Raw genomic sequence first — 18,630 nt, 5'->3', positions numbered from 1 at the left:
GAGGGGGCGCTGCGGCGTTGCGGGCAAGGACTGCCCTGCGCTCGGCCGGGGCTCTGCCGGGGTCTCCTCCTCCTCCTCCTCCTCCTCCTCCTCCTCCTCCTGCGCCGCCTGGCCTGCCCGCCTGCCCGCCTTTGCGCCAAACGGAGGCCGCGGGAGGGGCGCTGCCAGGGCTGCCTCCTCCCCGAGCGCCGCCTCCCGCCCGCCTCCCTGCCTTCTTCCCCGGAGCCGAGCCCCGCCGCAGCCCTTTCGCCTCGGGACGCCCCAGGGTGCGGCTGCCAGGGATCGGGGCCAGGGCGAGGAGAGGAGAGAAGAGGCCGACCGGAGGAGCCCCCACCCGCACCCCGTCCCACCCCGCAGCATGACGCTCAAAGGCGGGCAGGCGGGCGACGGCGCGAGCCACATGCGGACGGCGCTCTCGGACCTCTACCTGGAGCACCTGCTGCAGAACAGGCCCAAGGCCGAGGCGAGTTGGGGGGGGGGGAGGGGTCCATCCTTTTTGGGGCTCTCTGTAGCTCCCCATGCAAATTTATGCGGATATATGCAAATGTATGCTAATATATGCAAATGCATACCGGTATATGCAAATAATGACAATATACGCAAATTATGCTACTATATACAATTGTTGCCAAGATATGCAATTAATGCCAATATATGCAAATATGTGCAAATAATACCAATATATACAGATAATGCTGCTACAGCAGAGTCCCACTTATCCAACACTCGCTTATCCAACGTTCTGGATTATCCAACGCATTTTTGTAGTCAATGTTTTCAATACATCGTGATATTTTGGTGCTAAATTCGTAAATACAGTAATTACTACATAGCATTACTGTGTATTGAACTACTTTTTCTGTCAAATTTGTTGTATAACATGATGTTTTGGTGCTTAATTTGTAAAATCATAACTTAATTTGATGTTTAATAGGCTTTTCCTTAATCTCTCCTTATTATCCAACATATTCGCTTATCCAACGTTCTGCCGGCCCGTTTACGTTGGATAAGCGAGACTCTACTGTATGAAACTGCATGCTAATATATACAAACAGTGCTGTAAATGCTCATATGCCCATTTATGAAAACGTGTCCATCTATACAAATATGCCCTTTTATGCAAATAGGTTCATAAATGCAACATGCCTATTGATGCAAATAGGCCTTATTTATACAAATATGCTAATACATGCAAATCATGATGCATGCCATGCCTATTTCTCACCGGACCTGGATGGAGGAGGCAGGGAAATAGGAGTCACCCATGAGAATCTCCACTATCAGAATGAATGAATGAGTGGGTTGCTGCGAGTTTTCCAGGCTGTATGGCCATGTTCCAGAAGCATTCCCTCCTGACATTTTGCCCACATCTGTAGCAGGCATCCTCACAGTTTGTGAGATCTGTTGGAACTAGGAAAGTGTGGTTTATATATCTGTGGAATGTCCAGGGTGGGAGAAAGAACTCTTGTCTGTTTCAGTGTGGATGCTGCAATTACTCACCTTGATTAGCTATTGAATTGCCTTGCAGCTTCAAAGCTTGGCTGCTTCCTGCCTGGAGGAATCCTTAGTTGGGAAGTGTTAGCTGGCCTTGATTGTTTCCTGTCTGGAATTCCCCTGTTTTTCAGAATGTTGTTCTGTATTTATTGCCCTGATTTTAGAGCTTTTTTTTAATACTAGTAGAAAGATTTTGTTCATTTCTATGCTTTTCTCCTTTCTGTTGAAATTGCCCATATGCTTGTGGATTTCAGTGGCTTCTGTGTAGTCTGACATGGTGGTTGTGAGAGTGGTCCAGCATTTCTGTGTTCTCAAATAATATTCTGTGTCCAGGTTGGTTCATCACATACTCTGCTATGGCTGACTTCTCTGATTGAGTTAGTCTGCAGTGCTGTTTGTGTTCCTTGATTCGTGTTTGGGCAATGCTGCTGCGTTTGGTGGTCCTGCCTCTCACCTCTGCAGGAATCTACCGTATACCATGCAGCTGTGGACAGGTCTACGTAGGGACCACCAAACGCAGCAGCATTGCCCAAACACGAATCAAGGAGCATGAAAGGCATGAAAGACTAACTCAACCAGAGAAGTCAGCCACAGCAGAGCACTTGATGAACCAACCAGCACACAGAATATTATTTGAGAACCCAGTGATTCTGGCCATGAAAGCCAACAGCAGAATGAATGAGTGTCGTCATCCTAGGATTTGTAGTTTGACTAAGCCTGTCACCTTCTTTGCTGCCCAAGAGTGCGGGTGCCTCGGCCCACTACAACTCTCAGGATTCTATAGTACCGAGCCATAGGTGACATTTGAGATGCACACCACTCTATGTGATGCTTTGGGTTGCAAGCAGTGGTTCTCAGCCTTTGGTCCTTCAGGTGTTTTGGACTTCACCTTCCTGGACTTTTTTTTACCAGTTTACCAGCTGTTATTAATTGTAAGAGCTGAAGTCCAAAACACCTGGAGGACCAAAGGTTGGGAACCACTAGTACAAGCCATACTCATTTGCTCTCCGTTTTTAGGAGGACTGAGTGCATCTACACTGTGGAATGAGTGCCATTCTGACACTGCTTGAGTTGCCAAGGCTCAATGCTGGGTAGCCAGGATAGTTGTACTTTGAGGAGGTCTTTTGCCTTGTCAAGAGGCCCCCAGTGGTGCGGTAGGTTAAACCGCTGAGCTGCTGAACTTTCTGACTGAAAGGTCAGTGGTTCGAAACTGGGGAGCATAATGAGCGCTCGCTGTTAGCCTCAGCTTCTGCCAACCTAGCAGTTCAAAAACATGCCAATGTGAATAGATCAATAGGTACCGCTCCAGCGGGAAGGTAAAGGCGCTCCATGCAGTCATGCTGGCCACATGACCTTGGAGGTGTCTATGGACAACGCCGGCTCTTTGGCTTAGAAATAGAGATGAGCACCAATCTCCAGAGTCAGACACGACTAGACTTCATGTCAGGGGAAAACCTTTAACTTTTTGCCTTGCCACCAAACTACAAATCCCAGGACCCTGTAGCAGTTCGAGTGCTGTCAAAATTGTAGTCGTGGACTCACCCAAGGCTTGCTCCTGATGTTTTCTTGGAAAACTGCCTTGGGTTCCTGGGCCATTTGGATGGCCTCCAGTGTTCCCACCAGGCCCTTTCTGAAGGTTCAGCCGCACTGTAGACTGAATGCAATTTGAACTGCTATGGCTCAAGGCTGCGGAGTGGATCGGATCATATGCATGAAAGAGATGAGTGCTGATAACCATAATGTGGCTGCTTGGATTCCTGTTCTCCTTTGGAGGGAGGTTTTGGTGCTTTGCTGCTGCGGAAGGAGCTGGCTCTTGTTTGTGCTGCAAAGCTGGTTAGAACTGGAAGTGGCTGTCGCTTGGGCTGCGGAGCCATCCAGGCCGAACGAACGGGAGCACGAGAAGCCTCCTTGGGCAAGGCAGACTATGTTCGTCTCTATTAGTGACTGGTATCCAGTGCAGATCTTCACCCTTTGTTTCGATTCTGTGCCAGGGGTTGAACCTGGCACATAACTCTTTCCAAGCAGCCGCTCTTCCCTTCAGCCACCGTCTCTCCAAAGCATCACATCATCTTTAAAAATCGCAGGAAACAACGGCAGCAGTGTGTGTGTGAGAGATACAGTTCTGCAGCTAACTTCATTAGAATCCCAATGAAAGTGGGACAAAATTACTTTTCAAAAGCAGGGCAACACAATAGGAATAATGTTACATTCTTGGTGCAATGGATAACATGTTTGGTTCCTTTTAAAGTGACCCTTTGGGGAAATGTTAATTGGTGTCATCATCAAAGCAAGGAATACAGATAATTTGTTGCTGTGTGCCTTCAAGGCATTTCCGACTTAAGACAAATGGATCATGGGTTTTCTGAAGCTGAGAGTGGCCAAATGTGGCCATTACAATAACCTGGATTTCTGAGTTGCTGTGAGTTTTCCGGGCTGTCTGGCCATGTTCCAGAAGCATTCTCTCCTAACGTTTCACCCACATCTATGGTAGGCATTCCCAGAGGTTGTGAGGATTGTTGGAAACTTAGCAAGTGGGGTTGATATATAGAAGCCACAGATCGAGAGTCCTGTGGTTGCTGAAACACACTATTCCTGTTTCCTTATTCGCTTGCCTGGATGTGCTAATTGGGAAAGGGTTATCTTATCTTCCTATCCTTGTGTTTGTGAGCTGTTTAAGCAATATGATTGTTTGCACGTTTATATCCTGTCGTTTTTGTTTGTTTGTTTGTTTGTTTGTTTGTTTTGCTATTGAGCTCAGGGAATTGCTCATACTTTTGCTGCTCCTCGCTTTAGCTTTGTCAACATATCTTTAAGATAAATGAGGCTGAGATATTGCAATAACACAACGTCAGTTTCATGATGAAATAGGAACTCAAATCTGAAGTTTCCAAATCCAATTCCAAAGCTGGATCTTCAAGTCACAATTCAAAAGTGACTAGATCTAAAGTTAGATCTTCCAAGTGCCAATCAAAAGATGGATTTTCCAAGTCCCAGTCCAAAGATGGATCATAAAAGGTAAAGGTTTCCCCTGACGTTAAGTCTAGTCATGTCCGACTCTGGGGGTTAGTGCCCATCTCCATTTCGTAGACACCTCCAGGTCATATGGCTGGAATGACTGTATGGAGCGCCGTTACCTTCCCACTGGAGCAGTACCTATTGATCTACTCACATTTGCATGTTTTCAACCTTCTAGGTTGGCAGAAGCTGCAGCCAACAGCAGGTGCTCACTCCGCTCCCCAGATCATACAAATCCCAGTATAAAGTTAGATTTTCCAAGTCACGATCCAAAGCTAGATCCCAGTCCAAAGATGGATCTTCTAATCCAACACTCTTAAGCACTATTTCCATTGAGATTACTATTTAAGGAAGGAAAGTAGGTGTGAATGAGCTCTGTGTTGTGTTCCTTACAGTATTTCACAGCTGGGCCAAATTCAGAGGATGCTTAAAATGGCAAACACTACTTACGAGGAAGAATAGATAAGCGAGGAGAGGATGCTGCAGTTTGCTTTTACCCAAAGCTATAGGGAAGGCGGTAGTGCAGCATGTTAAAGTGCTGAGCTGCTGAACTTGCGGACCCAAAGGTCACAGGTTCGAATCCGGGGAGTGGAGTGAGCACCCACTGTTAGCCCCAGCCTCTGCCAACCTAGCAGTTCAAAAACATGCAAATATGAGTAGATCAATAGGTACCACTCTAGCGGGAAAGTAACGGTGCGCCATGCAGTCTGTTGGCCACATGCCCTTGGCTTTGGCTTAGAAATGGAGATGAGCACCAACCCCCAGAGTTGGACATGACTAGACTTAATGACAGGGGAAAACCTTTACCTTTACTACAGGGAAGGCCAAAATGCTCACATTTCACACACACATACCCAATTTTCCTCTTTCCTCTAGTGAAATAACTTTTTTGCACATTGAGTTCAGTCTGCAGCAGTTGGATTCAGCTAAGGAGGAAAGTGTGGGTAGGAGAGAGAAATAAGGATTTTTTTTATAAAATGTGTGGACCATGGAATATCTGCATATGAACCAAATGGGGACAGTTGATGGCATGGTGTTGTATTGCACAGCTTGCTCACTTTAAGTCAAGATTTGAACTCTGACTTAATGATGCATGAATATACACTCCCTCCCTCTGGAACGCTTGAGTGCTTTAAAAATCTCAGTTTCTTCTTGTTACTGGCTTTTGCTCTAAACAAGTTTAAGAATGAACAAATGTGCATTGGTAAGGGCTATCTTATCCTCCAAAGATAAGGCCTTTTCTTTCTTTTATGTACACAGTCGAGTAACTCAAGGGCAGTGGGATTATCCCTAGACGGTCTCAAGTATCACAGTGGGACAAGGCTTGTCTCATAGTTCATGTATTACACTAGTTTGGGGTAGGAAAACTTAAATTATCTGTAATATAGTCGAAGGTGGGAGAAAGAACTCTTGTCTGTTTGAGGCAAGTGTGAATGTTGCAATTGGCCACCTTGATTAGCATTGAATGGTCTCGCAGCTTCAAAGTCTGGCTGCTTCTTGCCTGGGGGAATCCTTTGTTGGGAGAAAAGCTTTGCAAAATATATAGGCCACAACAGAATCACTTCACTGGATCAGGAATGAGCCCAGTTCTTAAAAACTGGCCATTTCAGGCCCTCAATTTCCCCAAAACTCTCTAAATCATTGTAAAATATGGTGCACTTTTCTCTTTCTCCAAAACTGAAAGATTAGGCGGTTTCGCTCCCTTCCGTTCCAGTGTCTTGTTGGAGGAACAAGTAAAGTCTGTCTAAGTGTGACCTTTGGGCCAGAAGGATGGTTTTTAACGGAGCTAATGACTTGGAAATGAACGGGCTTGTTAATGTTTGAGCCTATTAATGCACTGCTTTGCATTTTACTGCAGCGGTTGGGGAAACGTCTCTTTCTCTTTGCGTAATAACAGAAGTGATTACTTCCTTTCCAAACCGTATGTAAAACCTTCTGCTATTTTGGAAGCCCAGGTTGGAGGTCTGTGTTTGATTTTTAGATTTATCGGAGCACGCAGATACTGGAAAAAAAACTACGTAACAGCCATTGTATTTCTGCTCCTAATTATGGTCTGAACAACAATAAATTATAGTCTGCACAATCCTGAAATCAGAAATATTCCAAAACTCAGGTGGCAGAGGTGGTGACACCTTTGCTTTCTGATGGTTCAAAGAACACAAGCTTGGTTTCATGCACAAAATGGTTTGAAGGAATGGTGCATGAAATTACCTCCAGGCTATGTGTATAAGCTGTGTGTGAAACATCACTTAATTTCATGTTTAGACTTGGATCCCAGCCCTAATATATCTCATTAGGTATGCAAATACAAGTATTCTGAAGTCCAAAACACTTCTGATCCCAAGCGTCATTGATAAGGAAGACTTAACCTGTATTACTTGCTCTTTTTTAGCTTCTCCACAATGACTTACTCTGCAGAGAAGCCTTGAAAAGCTAAGTATGGAGACACTGCTCACCAGAAAGATAGCAACTCAGTGACAAACTGGTCACTGTAACAAACCATGGGTTTTTAAAAATCATGTCAGAAGCGCCTTGAGAACATATGGCAAGTTGCTTCTGATGCAACCCATTGCCCAGGGGATGCCTGGATGTGTTACCATCCTGCTAGAAGGCTTCTCTCATGTCCCCACAAGCTAGAGCTGACAGACGGGAGCTCACCCTGTCTTGTGGATTTGAACAGGCAACCTTCAGGTCAGCAACCCAACCTTCAGGTCAGCAGTCCAGCTGGCACAAGGGTTTAACCCATTGTGCCACCGTGGCTCTATAAACCATGGTTTGTTTGAGATTAGCATCTGTGCAATCCATGAAATAAACCATTTTCAGGGTACCCAGTATACCATCAGGCCTCAACATTTGCTAGGATTAGAAGCTCGGGGCTCTCAGAAAAATAGAAAAACGATGGATAAAACCCATTACTTTTTACCTCTAGGAACCGTTAGGTCTTCCAGCACAAATATACTGTCAACGTCTTCCAGAAGCTCACCATCGAGTCACACTAGAGGACCAACAAATACCTAGAAAAGTATCCTTTCTAGGAATCTAAGTCCTTCAGTACACTGGGTAGAAGTTAACAATAGAATCACGCTGGAGGATTTAGATATTCAGAGAGAGAAGATATAAATTAAATTTGCAAATGTGGAGAGCTGGCTATATTTATGTCCTACCTTTCCTCTAGTGGGAGCAAGGCTTTCATGTCATTCCATACCTTTATTCTCACAAGAATCTTGTAAAGACGGTCACACTGAGGCTGGCTCTGTGCTGTAGAACAAATGCAGTTTGACACCACTTTAACTCTCATGGCTGAATGCCGTAGAATCCTTGAGTAAGACAACATCAGCTCACTATCTTCTCCAGTGTTAAGTGAGGCCTGCTGGCCTGTTTTCAACCTAGAATTTCTCTAGACGCAGCAGAATAGGATGAACCGGCTGGACCTTCTGCCACTTCCTCGATTCAGTACTTGTTTTATTGCTGCTGGGTTTTGCTGAGTGGCCTGATGTGCTCCATTTGCCTGCTCCAGGTAGTTGTCTGGGATGGTTGTAACTTCCTACAGATGTTTCCTCTTTTGCAGACGGCCATACTTTATCAAGAAATAGCAGATTGCCATACTGGAGCATCAAACTTTCAGGAGTTGGACCTGAGATGAGCACATCTTCATTGAAATAACATTTATAGACCACTCTGGGTTTTGCATCTGAAAACACTATGTTTGAGATGCTCATTATCCTGAATTTGTGCCTAGGAACAAGAATCATAGAGGTCCCTTCCACACAGCCATATAACCCAGAATATCAAGGCAGAAAACCCCTCAATATCTGCTTTGAACTGGATTATCTGAGTCCACCCTGGCATATATTCCAGTTCAAAATAGATAATGTGGGATTTTATTCAACTGTGTAGGAGGGGCCAGAGTTGGAAGGCATCACATGGATTTTATTTACAGTATTTATATTCCGCCCTTCTCACCCTGAAGGGGACTCAGGGCGGATCACATTATATACATATAGGGCAAATATTCAATGCCCATATACACATAGAACCGAGACCCGTCAATTTTTTAATTGACGGGTGCTCACCCCGCCACGGGCTGGCCTCGAACTCATGACCTCATGGTCAGAGTGATTTATTGCAGCAGGCTGCTCACCAGCCTGTGCCACAGCCCGGCTCCTCGATTGTCCAGTCCAAACCCCTGAAATGCTAGGACACTCCATCAAAGCAAAATCCTCTTAAATGTAAGACGTAAAGCGAGATGTTTATGTGTTGGACACAAAGATTTGGAGTTTCTATGTTCAGTTGAATTCTGTTTCAGCTTGTTGGACCCAACGTATAAACGTAGCTTGATCTGACTAAGACTGCAGTTAGGTGCTCATTCTTATACCATGTCATGCCTGTTTTTTCACAACTCAAGGGTGCATCTACATTGTAGAATTAATGCTGTTTGACACCACTTGAACTGCCGTAGCTCAATGCTCTGGAATCCTGCGAGTTGTAGTTTGGTGAGGCACTTGCACTGTTTGGCAAAGAAGGCTAAAGATCTGGTGAAACTACAACTCCCAATGTTCCATAGCATGGAGCCATGGAAGTTCAAGTGGTGTCAATATGTATTCTGCATAGAGATGACGCATCCCATTCCCTGCTTTGAAAGGACAATAGTGTGAGTGTGGACAATGGATTGGCCCAAAATGGATCCAATCCAGCGGCCCAGAGGGCCACAAAGTTGCAGACTTTGGGTTAAGGGCTAAAAAGGAAATTAAGTTAAGAACTAAAGAATCAGATCCAATGTCCTCGTGAATCATGAAAACTGCCATTGCTGGATTTGGGGGAGGAGAAATGAGGGTTTTTTTGTATGTAGTCATGGAGTCCGCGGTGGTGCAGCGGATTAGACTGCTGAGCTGCTGAACTTGCTGACTGAAAGGATGGCGTTTCGAATCTGGGAAGTAGAGTGAGCTCCCGCTATTAGCCCCAGCTTCTGCCAACCTAGCAGTTAGAAAACATGCAAATGCGAGTAGATTAATAGGTACCGCTTCTGCGGGAAGGTAACAGCGCTCCATGCAGTCATGCCAGGTGTCTACGCTGGCTCTTCAGCTTAGAAATGGAGATGAGCACCAACGCACAGAATCAGACACAACTGGACTTAATGTCAGGGAAGCCTTTACCTTTACCCTAGTCGTGGTCTAAGGCATGAGTAGTGCACCATATGTTGCGTCTAAGATATTTTTCCAAGAAAAATCACCCCTTTAGAACATTTCTGCAGCAACCAGTAAGCACAATCTTAATTAAAAATCTTAACATGTTGCACCTTGGCAGACTCCAAGCTGCTTTTAATATGTTACTTCGGCTCCGAGCTCTTCATTCCCCGGCACTATCCTTAGTGCGAGACTCATGTTTTCCATCCCTCAGCCGAACACAAAGGTTGGGGGAAAGCTTTGCAATGGGGAAAATCCTCAGCAGACTGGCCTTCCTGCTCCTGGAATGTGCTGTGTTTTGGGGAAATCTTTGCTGAGTCCAGAGATCTTTTTGCTGCACGCTGTGTCATGGGCTACTTCAAGGAAAGGAGAGGAGATAACGGAGGGGCTGGCCTGAGTCAGCTCTCCGATGGGCACTTTGAACCCGGGCCAGACAGCAAGTCAGCCATAGCTGCACGAGATAAGGCTGGAAGCGGTTGGATTCAGGGGCATTGCGACACAGGGCAGGCAGCAGGCTCACATGACGCTCCAGAGAAGACTTCTGTGACTCTCTCTCTTTAGATTTAAGCAATCCTTCTTTCACTTACGCATCCCCATATGCCCATGAGTCTCATTGTCTCCCAAGGGTAGAATCTTAGCGGTGGGTCCATGAGTAACTGTAGAGACCTGTTCTGGATCCACACAGTCTTTCTTTCACATTGAGGACATAGGTTTCCAGATGTAAAGCAGCTCCAACAAGGGTTTGTTTGACGCATCTTCTTCCTCTTGGCACATTTCTCCCTTTCGCCCTCCTTTTGTGTTTCTTCAAAATCTACAGCACTGTTGGCAACAGCTGACTTCCAGTTAGATGCTCGAGGTCCAGGGATTCCCAGTTCTCTCTGTATGTTTATTCCATGTTTTTAAGCCCATCTTTCCATCTTTTTTGCTGTTCACCAACACACAGTTTTCTGTGTTTGAGTTGAGAGTAAAGTAACTGCTTTGGGAGATGGTGATGGGGTCTTTGGACAACGAGGCATTCAGTCCAGCAAAGTAGATGGCTGAAGATCATGGCTATGATTCTTGTGGTCTTTGCTTCTTCTTCTGACCTTTGTCCACCTGTTTTCTGAGATTTGCAGGATTATTCCAAAGATGGAATCAATAGCTATGATTCTAGACCTTGTTGACGAGAAGTCTCCCAACAGTGTGGAAATCACATATTGGGCAGATGGGACTTATATATAATTGGAGCACAATTTGACACTTCAGGAAAGTGGGGCCTAGACTGGTAGGATTGGGGGCTGAATTGTTGGGACTTTTCATTGAGCCGGAGCAAGTTGGACTCTATTACTTAAGAATTTCATGCATTTATTGACTTTGTTTGTTTCTCCAATGAGTTCAAAAAGAATGCATGTGTTCTTTCAACACGACTCTTATCAAGTCCCCGACCAACACTGTAACCAATAAATAATTTTGAATTAATTTTGGTTTGTTCCAGAAACACAAAGTCCTCTGATGTGGTGACTAAGTAAAGACTGATTCATATTGACTTTAAAAAATAGAGGGTAGACGATTTTAGCAGCAAAAAAGGCAAGGAACAAGATAACTCCATAGTTTGGCACAGGCCTATGAGTTAATAAAGACAACTATTTTCCATCCTGAGGTCAAGGTGTGAAAAAGTAAACAGTGCTTCAATGTGCCCCATTGTTTTAGAGCCAGTCTCTGAGTTAACAGGCAGCCTTGGGGTGAGATAAGGCCCTTCCAGGCCTTTCCTGCTCCTTAATTCTATGCATGATTGCAAGCGTCCCCTTGAGCAAGCTAAAGCTCCACAATGTCCTTTTCGGCTTTGAGGAAATAAGACTAAGAACAACAGCTAAAATATAAGTCTGGCTGAGGCTTTTGAGGGTGGGAAGGAGTATGGTTTGTGGCGTGGACAGTTTGGGTTGTGCATCTACACAGCCTTAGTCATGTTTGACACAATTTGAACTGCTATGGCCTCAATGCTATTGAATCCTGGGAGTTGTAATTTGGTAAGGCTTCAGCACCGTTAGGCATTACTCCTAACCCTGGGTTTTCTTTTTGGCCTTTGCAGGCAATTCCCTGCCCGCTGAATGCAGTGACTGAGGATATTTACACCAATGGCTCAGCCATGCTGGGCAGCCCAGTCCACGCCAATGACCGGGAGGTGCGGAAAATCAGGTTCATCCAGTTTGAGAAAGTCACGGAGGAACCCATGGTGAGCTGATGGGGAAGAAAGCCATAGAACTTTATGGTTTCAGATGCTGAGGGCTCCTCTAGACAAAGTCCCGGGGCTGATAGAACAAGAAGGAAAAAAAATGGCTGAGTTCAAGGCAAGCAAGTCCATTAGGAAAGGTGAGGTCCCTGGCCAAAGGCAGTGAAGCAAGTGGGAAAAGGTAAGGCAGCAATAGAATTTGGGTCTTCCTAGATGCGTTCCAAGGCCATTGCTTTGTTGGAACTCCTTGCATCAGGTGTTGCTCCATTCCTACTTCTCTTCCAAGGCAAGACCTAGAATGGGCTAGGCAGTGCTTCAGACTACAGATCCCATCATCCTTGAACACAACTTGGGCTGCTGGACATGGTTCCCCGCATTATCCTAGATTGTCACATGGCTTGCTGTGATCTAGAGAAATTGTTTCCAATATTTGCTCCTCCAAGTGTTTTGGACTTCCGCTCTTAAAGTATCTAACAGTTGGTCTACTTGGGATTTGAAGTCCCAAATACTTGGAGCACCGAATGCTGGGAACCAAGGATTTAGAGCAGTAGTTCCCAACCTGTGATCCTCCTATTGTTTTGGACTTCAACTCCCAGAAATCTCAGCCAGTTTACCAGCTGTTAGGAATTGTGGGGGCTGAAGTCCAAAATACCTGGAGGGCCAAATGTTGGGAACCACTGATTTAGAGGAAAGAGAGCATTAAGTAAAATGAAAATGGATATGGAAGAAGTTAATAACCAGTCTCCTCTCATAGAGGAGCGAAGCAGGACAGTTGTCAGAATGAGAGGTCTATTTGCAGAGAAGCAGCCAAATAGTTACTTTTCTGAACTATGACTCCCAGGATCTACCATCCACTGGCCATGCTGGCTGCGGGGCTGTAGGAGCTGCAGTTGCTTTCCAGACCTTTGTCTCAGTGCAAGTTGCCATTGGCTCTGCTGTCTGTTCCAGGGCATCACGCTGAAGCTGAATGAAAAGAAGAGCTGCATGGTGGCCAGGATCCTCCATGGAGGAATGATCCACAAGCAAGGTAAACAGAACAGGAGCAGGCCTGGAAAACTGTGCCTAAGAGAAACCCACAGGTTGTCCATGGCTCTCCCTAGCCCAGACTTCCCAAACTGTCACTGGGGATTTTCTTGACCTCTTCCCCAGGATCTCATGAGTGCTGCTTATTAAAGGGCCTCTTCCACCAGCTTAGCCGCCCAGGCTTTAGAGAAGACCCAAGAAATTAAACTTGAATGAACATCTCAAATCTGTATCCGGCCTTGCTAGAAAACCATAGCCTTAGGTAGCTGTTGTATCACATGGTGTTGCTTCTTTCCTTGTGGAAGATAGCCTGGAAAGTGTTTCTTTGACAAACATAAATAATCCGGTAAAGAAATGCCTTCCAACAGTCTCCCACTGGGAGAACAACAGAAGAGGGACGATGCCATGTATCGTATCAATACGTCTCACCATGATTGCAATCCACATGCTTCATGCAATGAGGTCTTTATAGAGGAGTGGTTCCTAATCTGTGGTCCATGTTGCAGAAAGTTAGAGGCTAAAATATGGTCTGTGGCCTCACTGTTACTACTACGGATAATAACAGCCCAACCAAAAAATCGAAACAAAAAAACAACTATTTTTTCTTGGTGAGTTTGTTTTTAGGCCTGTTTGTGGAGTTATTTGGGGTGCTGATTCAGAAAATTGCATTGGATAGACCACATCAGCTCTAGATTATTAAGTATGGTTTTCTGTGGATGAGCAGAAGGCGACTTCTGGATGGCATATGTTCTGTATCAGAAACTAGAGCTGATGTGGTCTATCTAATGCAATTTTCTGAATCAGCAACCCAGATAACCAAACTGAATCTAAAGGTGATCAAAAACTGATACGTAACCCTTTTGGTACTAATGTTGGAGAGTGGTCCCTAGTCAAAGTGGTCCCTGGTAAAAAAAAAAAGGTTGGGAACCACTGTTACATAGTCACAGTATTAACTAAGAGAGGGATTTATCAGTCGTTGTTTTTTTATAGAGTGAGGCAGTCACATTAGTCGACAGGGATTAACCATTTGACGTTCCTTCTGAGACCACTAACCATTTGCGTGCCTTGGAAGACACAGACTGTATTCCACCCTGTCTTCAGGTGCCTGTCCCATTGCTTCTAGCATTCAGCCACTCATCTGGATTTCTGTACATTGAGCAAAAGGAGGATCCCATTTAATCCTCAGGGAGCAAAGTCCACCGTTGGCATTGTGCAGGCATCGTGTGCCTTTTCTCATGCCTCACGCGCCTCTCTCTCCTACCTGGCAGGCTTCCTACATGTGGGGGATGAGATCCTAGAAATCAATGGGAAAAGTGTCAGCAACCACTCTGTAGACCAGCTTCAGAAGATACTGGTAGGTACAGAGGCAAAAGGGGGGCAGATCTGGGAGAGAGAGAGAGAGAGAATCAGAGCTTGACTAAATTAGTCAACATTCATTGCATTCCAAAAAGGGGGTTTCTCAAGCTGTAGCGTGAATGGAGGAGGGGGGAATAATTTCTCCAGCCCCTCTTTACATCTATACGGCCACTAGTTTCTTCAAATTTTAAGGGTTTGATTCTCTTCCTTTCCTTTTACTCACTAGAAAGAAACCAAGGGAACAGTGTCCCTAAAGATCCTTCCAAACCAACAGAGTCGCATTCCTGCCCTTCAGGTAGGTGGGCATACTTCCACCTTTAGAACAGTTCCAATATGTATGAATTTGCACCAAGGAAAGAGGCTTTCTACAACTAATACATGAAATTGATACCTTTCGGCTTTATTTCCTATATTATATCATAATGGAGATAGCCATTTAGTCTTACCTATTACAGATCAAAGTAGGTAGGGAAATAATACTTTGTGTGTTTGTGTGCTTCTAATCTTAGGAAGCGTCCTATCGCAGTAGAATTGTCTAGCTATGCTGTAACTCCTAATGCTTTTTAAGGCTCCTTTTATTGCTCGCTGGTGGTTCATGGGATCAAAGAAGGGAAGGAAGGGGGTCAGGATGGTGCTGCCGCCATTAGAAGAACATATGTGTCCGAGGCTATATTCATGTATAAATGCTTATATTCATGTATAAATGAACTTCATGTATAAGTCGGAGGCAAGTTTTGTGGCTCAAATTATAGATATGACCTGTAGAGAAGTCAAGGGTCATTCCATTGAGATATTAGAGTATCATTAATATTCAGTAAAGCTTAGGTAAAGGTTTTCCCCTGACGTTAAGTCTAGTCATGTCCGACTCTGGGTAGTTGGTGCTCATCTCCAGTTCTAAGCCAAAGAGCCAGTGTTGTCCATAGACACCTCCAAGGTCATGTGGCTGGCATGACTGCATGGAGTGCTGTTATCTTCCCACCAAAACGGTACCTATTGATCTACTCACATTTGCATGTTTTCAAACTGCTAGGTTGGCAGAAGCTGGGGCTAGCAGCGGGAGCTCGCCCTGCTCCCTGGATTTGAACCACTGACCTTTTGGTCAGCAAGTTCAGTAGCTAAGCGGTTGAAACCGCTGTGCCATTGGGGGCTCCCTCAGTGGAGCTTATGATGGTAATAATGTTTAAAGTGCAACCTCCATATCTGAATTTCTTGTAGAAATAGGAAATGGTGAATAGTGAATGGTTTTGGGCTAGGAACATGCCACAAAATTGCCTGGAGCTCCTAAGAAATCATACATATTGGATGCAGGTTGGTGAAAACTCTGAATGCCAGTCCATGTGTATTGGAAATAAAAAAGATACCATACAGACATAGACCAAAGTGAGATCATGGCATGGTTGCAGGAAATCCAAGGTTTGCAGCTGGGTGGGTAGATGGTTGGATAGTAGGGGCGTGCAAATCTTTGTTTTTAAATCTTAAATCTGAAACTTGATGTTTCACCCACATCTATGGTAGGTATCCTCAGATGTTGGGAGGGACCTCAGAACCTCTGAGGATGCCTTCCAGGAGAGAATGCTTCTGGAACATGGCCATACAGCCCGGAAAACACACAACAGCCCTATCAAGGAAAAGGCTGGAGCATTTGGGTTATGACACAATACGCTGCAACATGTTGTTTGGGGTTTCACTTCTAATCTGGAAACAACTTACAACATTCAATGGAAACAATGAAAAAGACGAAAACATAACAAACTGCAACTGTGTAGAAGCTTGCTAGAATAAAAATCAGTCTGTAGACTCTTGGGAAGTGCTGGAAACAAGGCATTCCTTTCTTGGAGGACTGTTCCACATCTTGGGCATCTCTGCTGTTGTGTTGCCTACCTGCCTTATCTTAGATGGCAAGTGCATAGCTTGGAAAAGTTACATTGGGGCTCTACAACTTGTAGGTGGATGGTTCTGGAGCTTGCAATCCAAGAAGTAGTTTTGTTGGTCTCATGGAGATGCTAGTGATTTGGAATCAGTTTCAATGTCCTGGGGGATGAGCCAGTTCGTATCCAAACCGGTGGAGCCCCACCCTGTAACCACAGCAGAATAGGATTGGATGAAGTTGTTGGTGTTTGGGCTTTCGCAAGATATTTCCCACACACACCCAAACCAACAGAGCACATTTCTCACACATCTTGAGATGGGAGGGCAAAGCATATGTATCTTGTAACTATTGTGTAACAAACAGCCATCTGTATTGTGGAGACTGAGTTTTTTCTAACAGGGCAGGGCAATTTTGTGATGGCACAATCTCCCTTCTTGCATACTTGCATGTGTGTATATGTGTGTGTGGCCTGTGGCTTTTAAGATGCACAGCGATGTTGATAATCTTGATTCTACCAGAGATGGACAAAATTATGAGGGATCAACAGCTGGTTGCACAGTCTTTGGGGATATTCATGGATTTGATTCATATGTCTTCTCTAGAAATCCATATTTATTTATTTATTTATTTATTTACAGCATTTATATTCCGCCCTTCTCACCCCAAAGGGGACTCAGGGCAGATCACATTACAAATATAGGCAAACATTCAATGCCTTTTAACATAGAACAAAGACAAGACAAACATAGGCTCGAACTCATGACTTCCTGGTCAGAGTGATTCATTGCAGTTAATTGCAGCAGCTGGCTTGCTCTCCCGCCTGCGCCACAGCCCGGGCCCATAGAGTTGTCCATAGAGTTGCACTAGAGGACCGAGAACAGTGGTTCTCAACCTTCCTAATGCCGTGACCCTCATGTGGTGGTGACCCCCAACCATAAAATTATTTTCATTGCTTCTTCATAATTTTGCTACTGTTATGAATTGTAACGTAAATCTCTGATATGCAGGATGTATTTTCATTCACTGGACCAAATTTGGCACAAATACCTGATACGCCCAAATTAGAATATTGGTGAGGTTTGGGTGGAATTATTTTGTCATTTGGGAGTTGTAGTTGCTGGGATTTATAATTAACCTACAATCAAAGAGCATTCTGAACTCCACCAACAATGGAATTGAACCAAACTTGGCACACAAAACTTCCATAACCAACAGAAAATATGGAAGGCTTTGGTGAGCATTGATCTTGAGTTTAGGAGTTGTAGTTCATCTACATCCAGAGAGCACTGTGGACTCAAACAATTATGGATCTGGACCAAACTTGGTACAGATACTCAATATGCCCAAATGTGAACACTCATGGAGTTTGGGGAAAATAGACCTTGACATTTGGGAGTTGTAGTTGCTGGGATTTATAGTTCACCTACAATCAAAGAGCCCCTTGAACCTCACCAACGATCAAATTGGGCCAAACTTCCCACACAGAACCCCATGACCAACAGAAAATACTGGTCTTTGGCGGCCCCTCCAAATCCCCTTTGCAAACATTCCCCCCCCCCCCCGGGGTCCCGAACTCCAGGTTGAGAAATGCTAGAGATCATTTCTATCTGCATTTGTAGATCCTCCAGCGCGATTCAATAGTCAGTTTCCAGTGTAAGGAATCTATTTTTGTTTGACATGGTGTTTCTCCTTCATTAGGCAAAAGGTGGAATACACCGTTCTTTGCCATCACATAGTGTTGCCATGTTTTCAAAACAGCCATAATGGACATTTGAAATTCATGCTTGGTTGAATGTAAGGAAGCAGTTATTACAAAGTTTGTGTTCTGTCCAAATGTCATTGCTGCCTGCCTTCAAGTTGCTTCTAACTTACTGCAACACTGCAAACCCATCATGGGTTTAGGGCAGGTTTGGGCTTTCCTTCGCAGTCTCCCACCTGTCTTCCATCAAGCTCAGCCTGTCTCTCCATTGCGACTTTGGCCACCCTGAAATGTGCTGCCTGGGCCAATCGTGACCTCTCTCTTCCTATAGATGTTTGTGAAGGCTCAGTTTGACTACGACCCCCAAAAGGACCCCCTGATACCGTGCAAAGAAGCCGGGCTGAAGTTCCAGACAGGAGATGTCATTGAGATCATCAACAAGGATGACAGCAACTGGTGGCAAGGCCGGCTGGAGGGTTCCTCCACTGGATCCGCAGGACTCATCCCTTCCCTGGAGCTACAAGAGTGGTATGTCCTATGCAGAAGTGGTCATGTTACTTACATGCTGCCCTTCTGTTCTAGTTCCTGTTCAGGTGAGGCCCAAACAGGTTTTGTGGTAGCAGCTCCCCGCTTCCTAGGTTTTGTCACTGGCGTGTGTCAGTGACAAAATTCATGCAGAACTTTTTAACTCCTGTAGCACTTGGCTCCATTTCCATTTGGAAAGACCTTCCTTCTAACACTGTTTCCAAAGGGATGGTCATAGTGTTGCAGTGTTGACAAC

At 44.9% G+C, this 18,630-nt stretch overlaps 1 protein-coding gene across 1 annotated transcript in view; it reads left to right on the top strand.

The window, feature by feature from the left end:
- Nucleotides 1-109: 109 nt before the first annotated feature.
- The window catches only part of mpp1 (MAGUK p55 scaffold protein 1), a 33,457-nt gene continuing 14,936 nt past the window's right edge, over nucleotides 110-18,630 (top strand). Inside the window, exons 1-6 of the mRNA XM_003223364.4 lie at nucleotides 110-463; nucleotides 11,761-11,904; nucleotides 12,850-12,928; nucleotides 14,193-14,278; nucleotides 14,507-14,575; nucleotides 18,181-18,377. Coding sequence (XP_003223412.2) covers nucleotides 359-463; nucleotides 11,761-11,904; nucleotides 12,850-12,928; nucleotides 14,193-14,278; nucleotides 14,507-14,575; nucleotides 18,181-18,377 — 680 coding nt within the window. The 5' untranslated portion in view covers nucleotides 110-358. The remainder of the gene's footprint in view (nucleotides 464-11,760; nucleotides 11,905-12,849; nucleotides 12,929-14,192; nucleotides 14,279-14,506; nucleotides 14,576-18,180; nucleotides 18,378-18,630) is intronic.

This window comes from Anolis carolinensis, unplaced genomic scaffold (assembly GCF_035594765.1).
Source record: "Anolis carolinensis isolate JA03-04 unplaced genomic scaffold, rAnoCar3.1.pri scaffold_12, whole genome shotgun sequence".
In the NCBI taxonomy this organism is placed as follows: domain Eukaryota; kingdom Metazoa; phylum Chordata; class Lepidosauria; order Squamata; family Dactyloidae; genus Anolis; species Anolis carolinensis.
The sequence above is the reverse complement of the archived record's forward strand: the minus strand, read 5'-3'. Positions and strand labels throughout refer to the sequence as shown.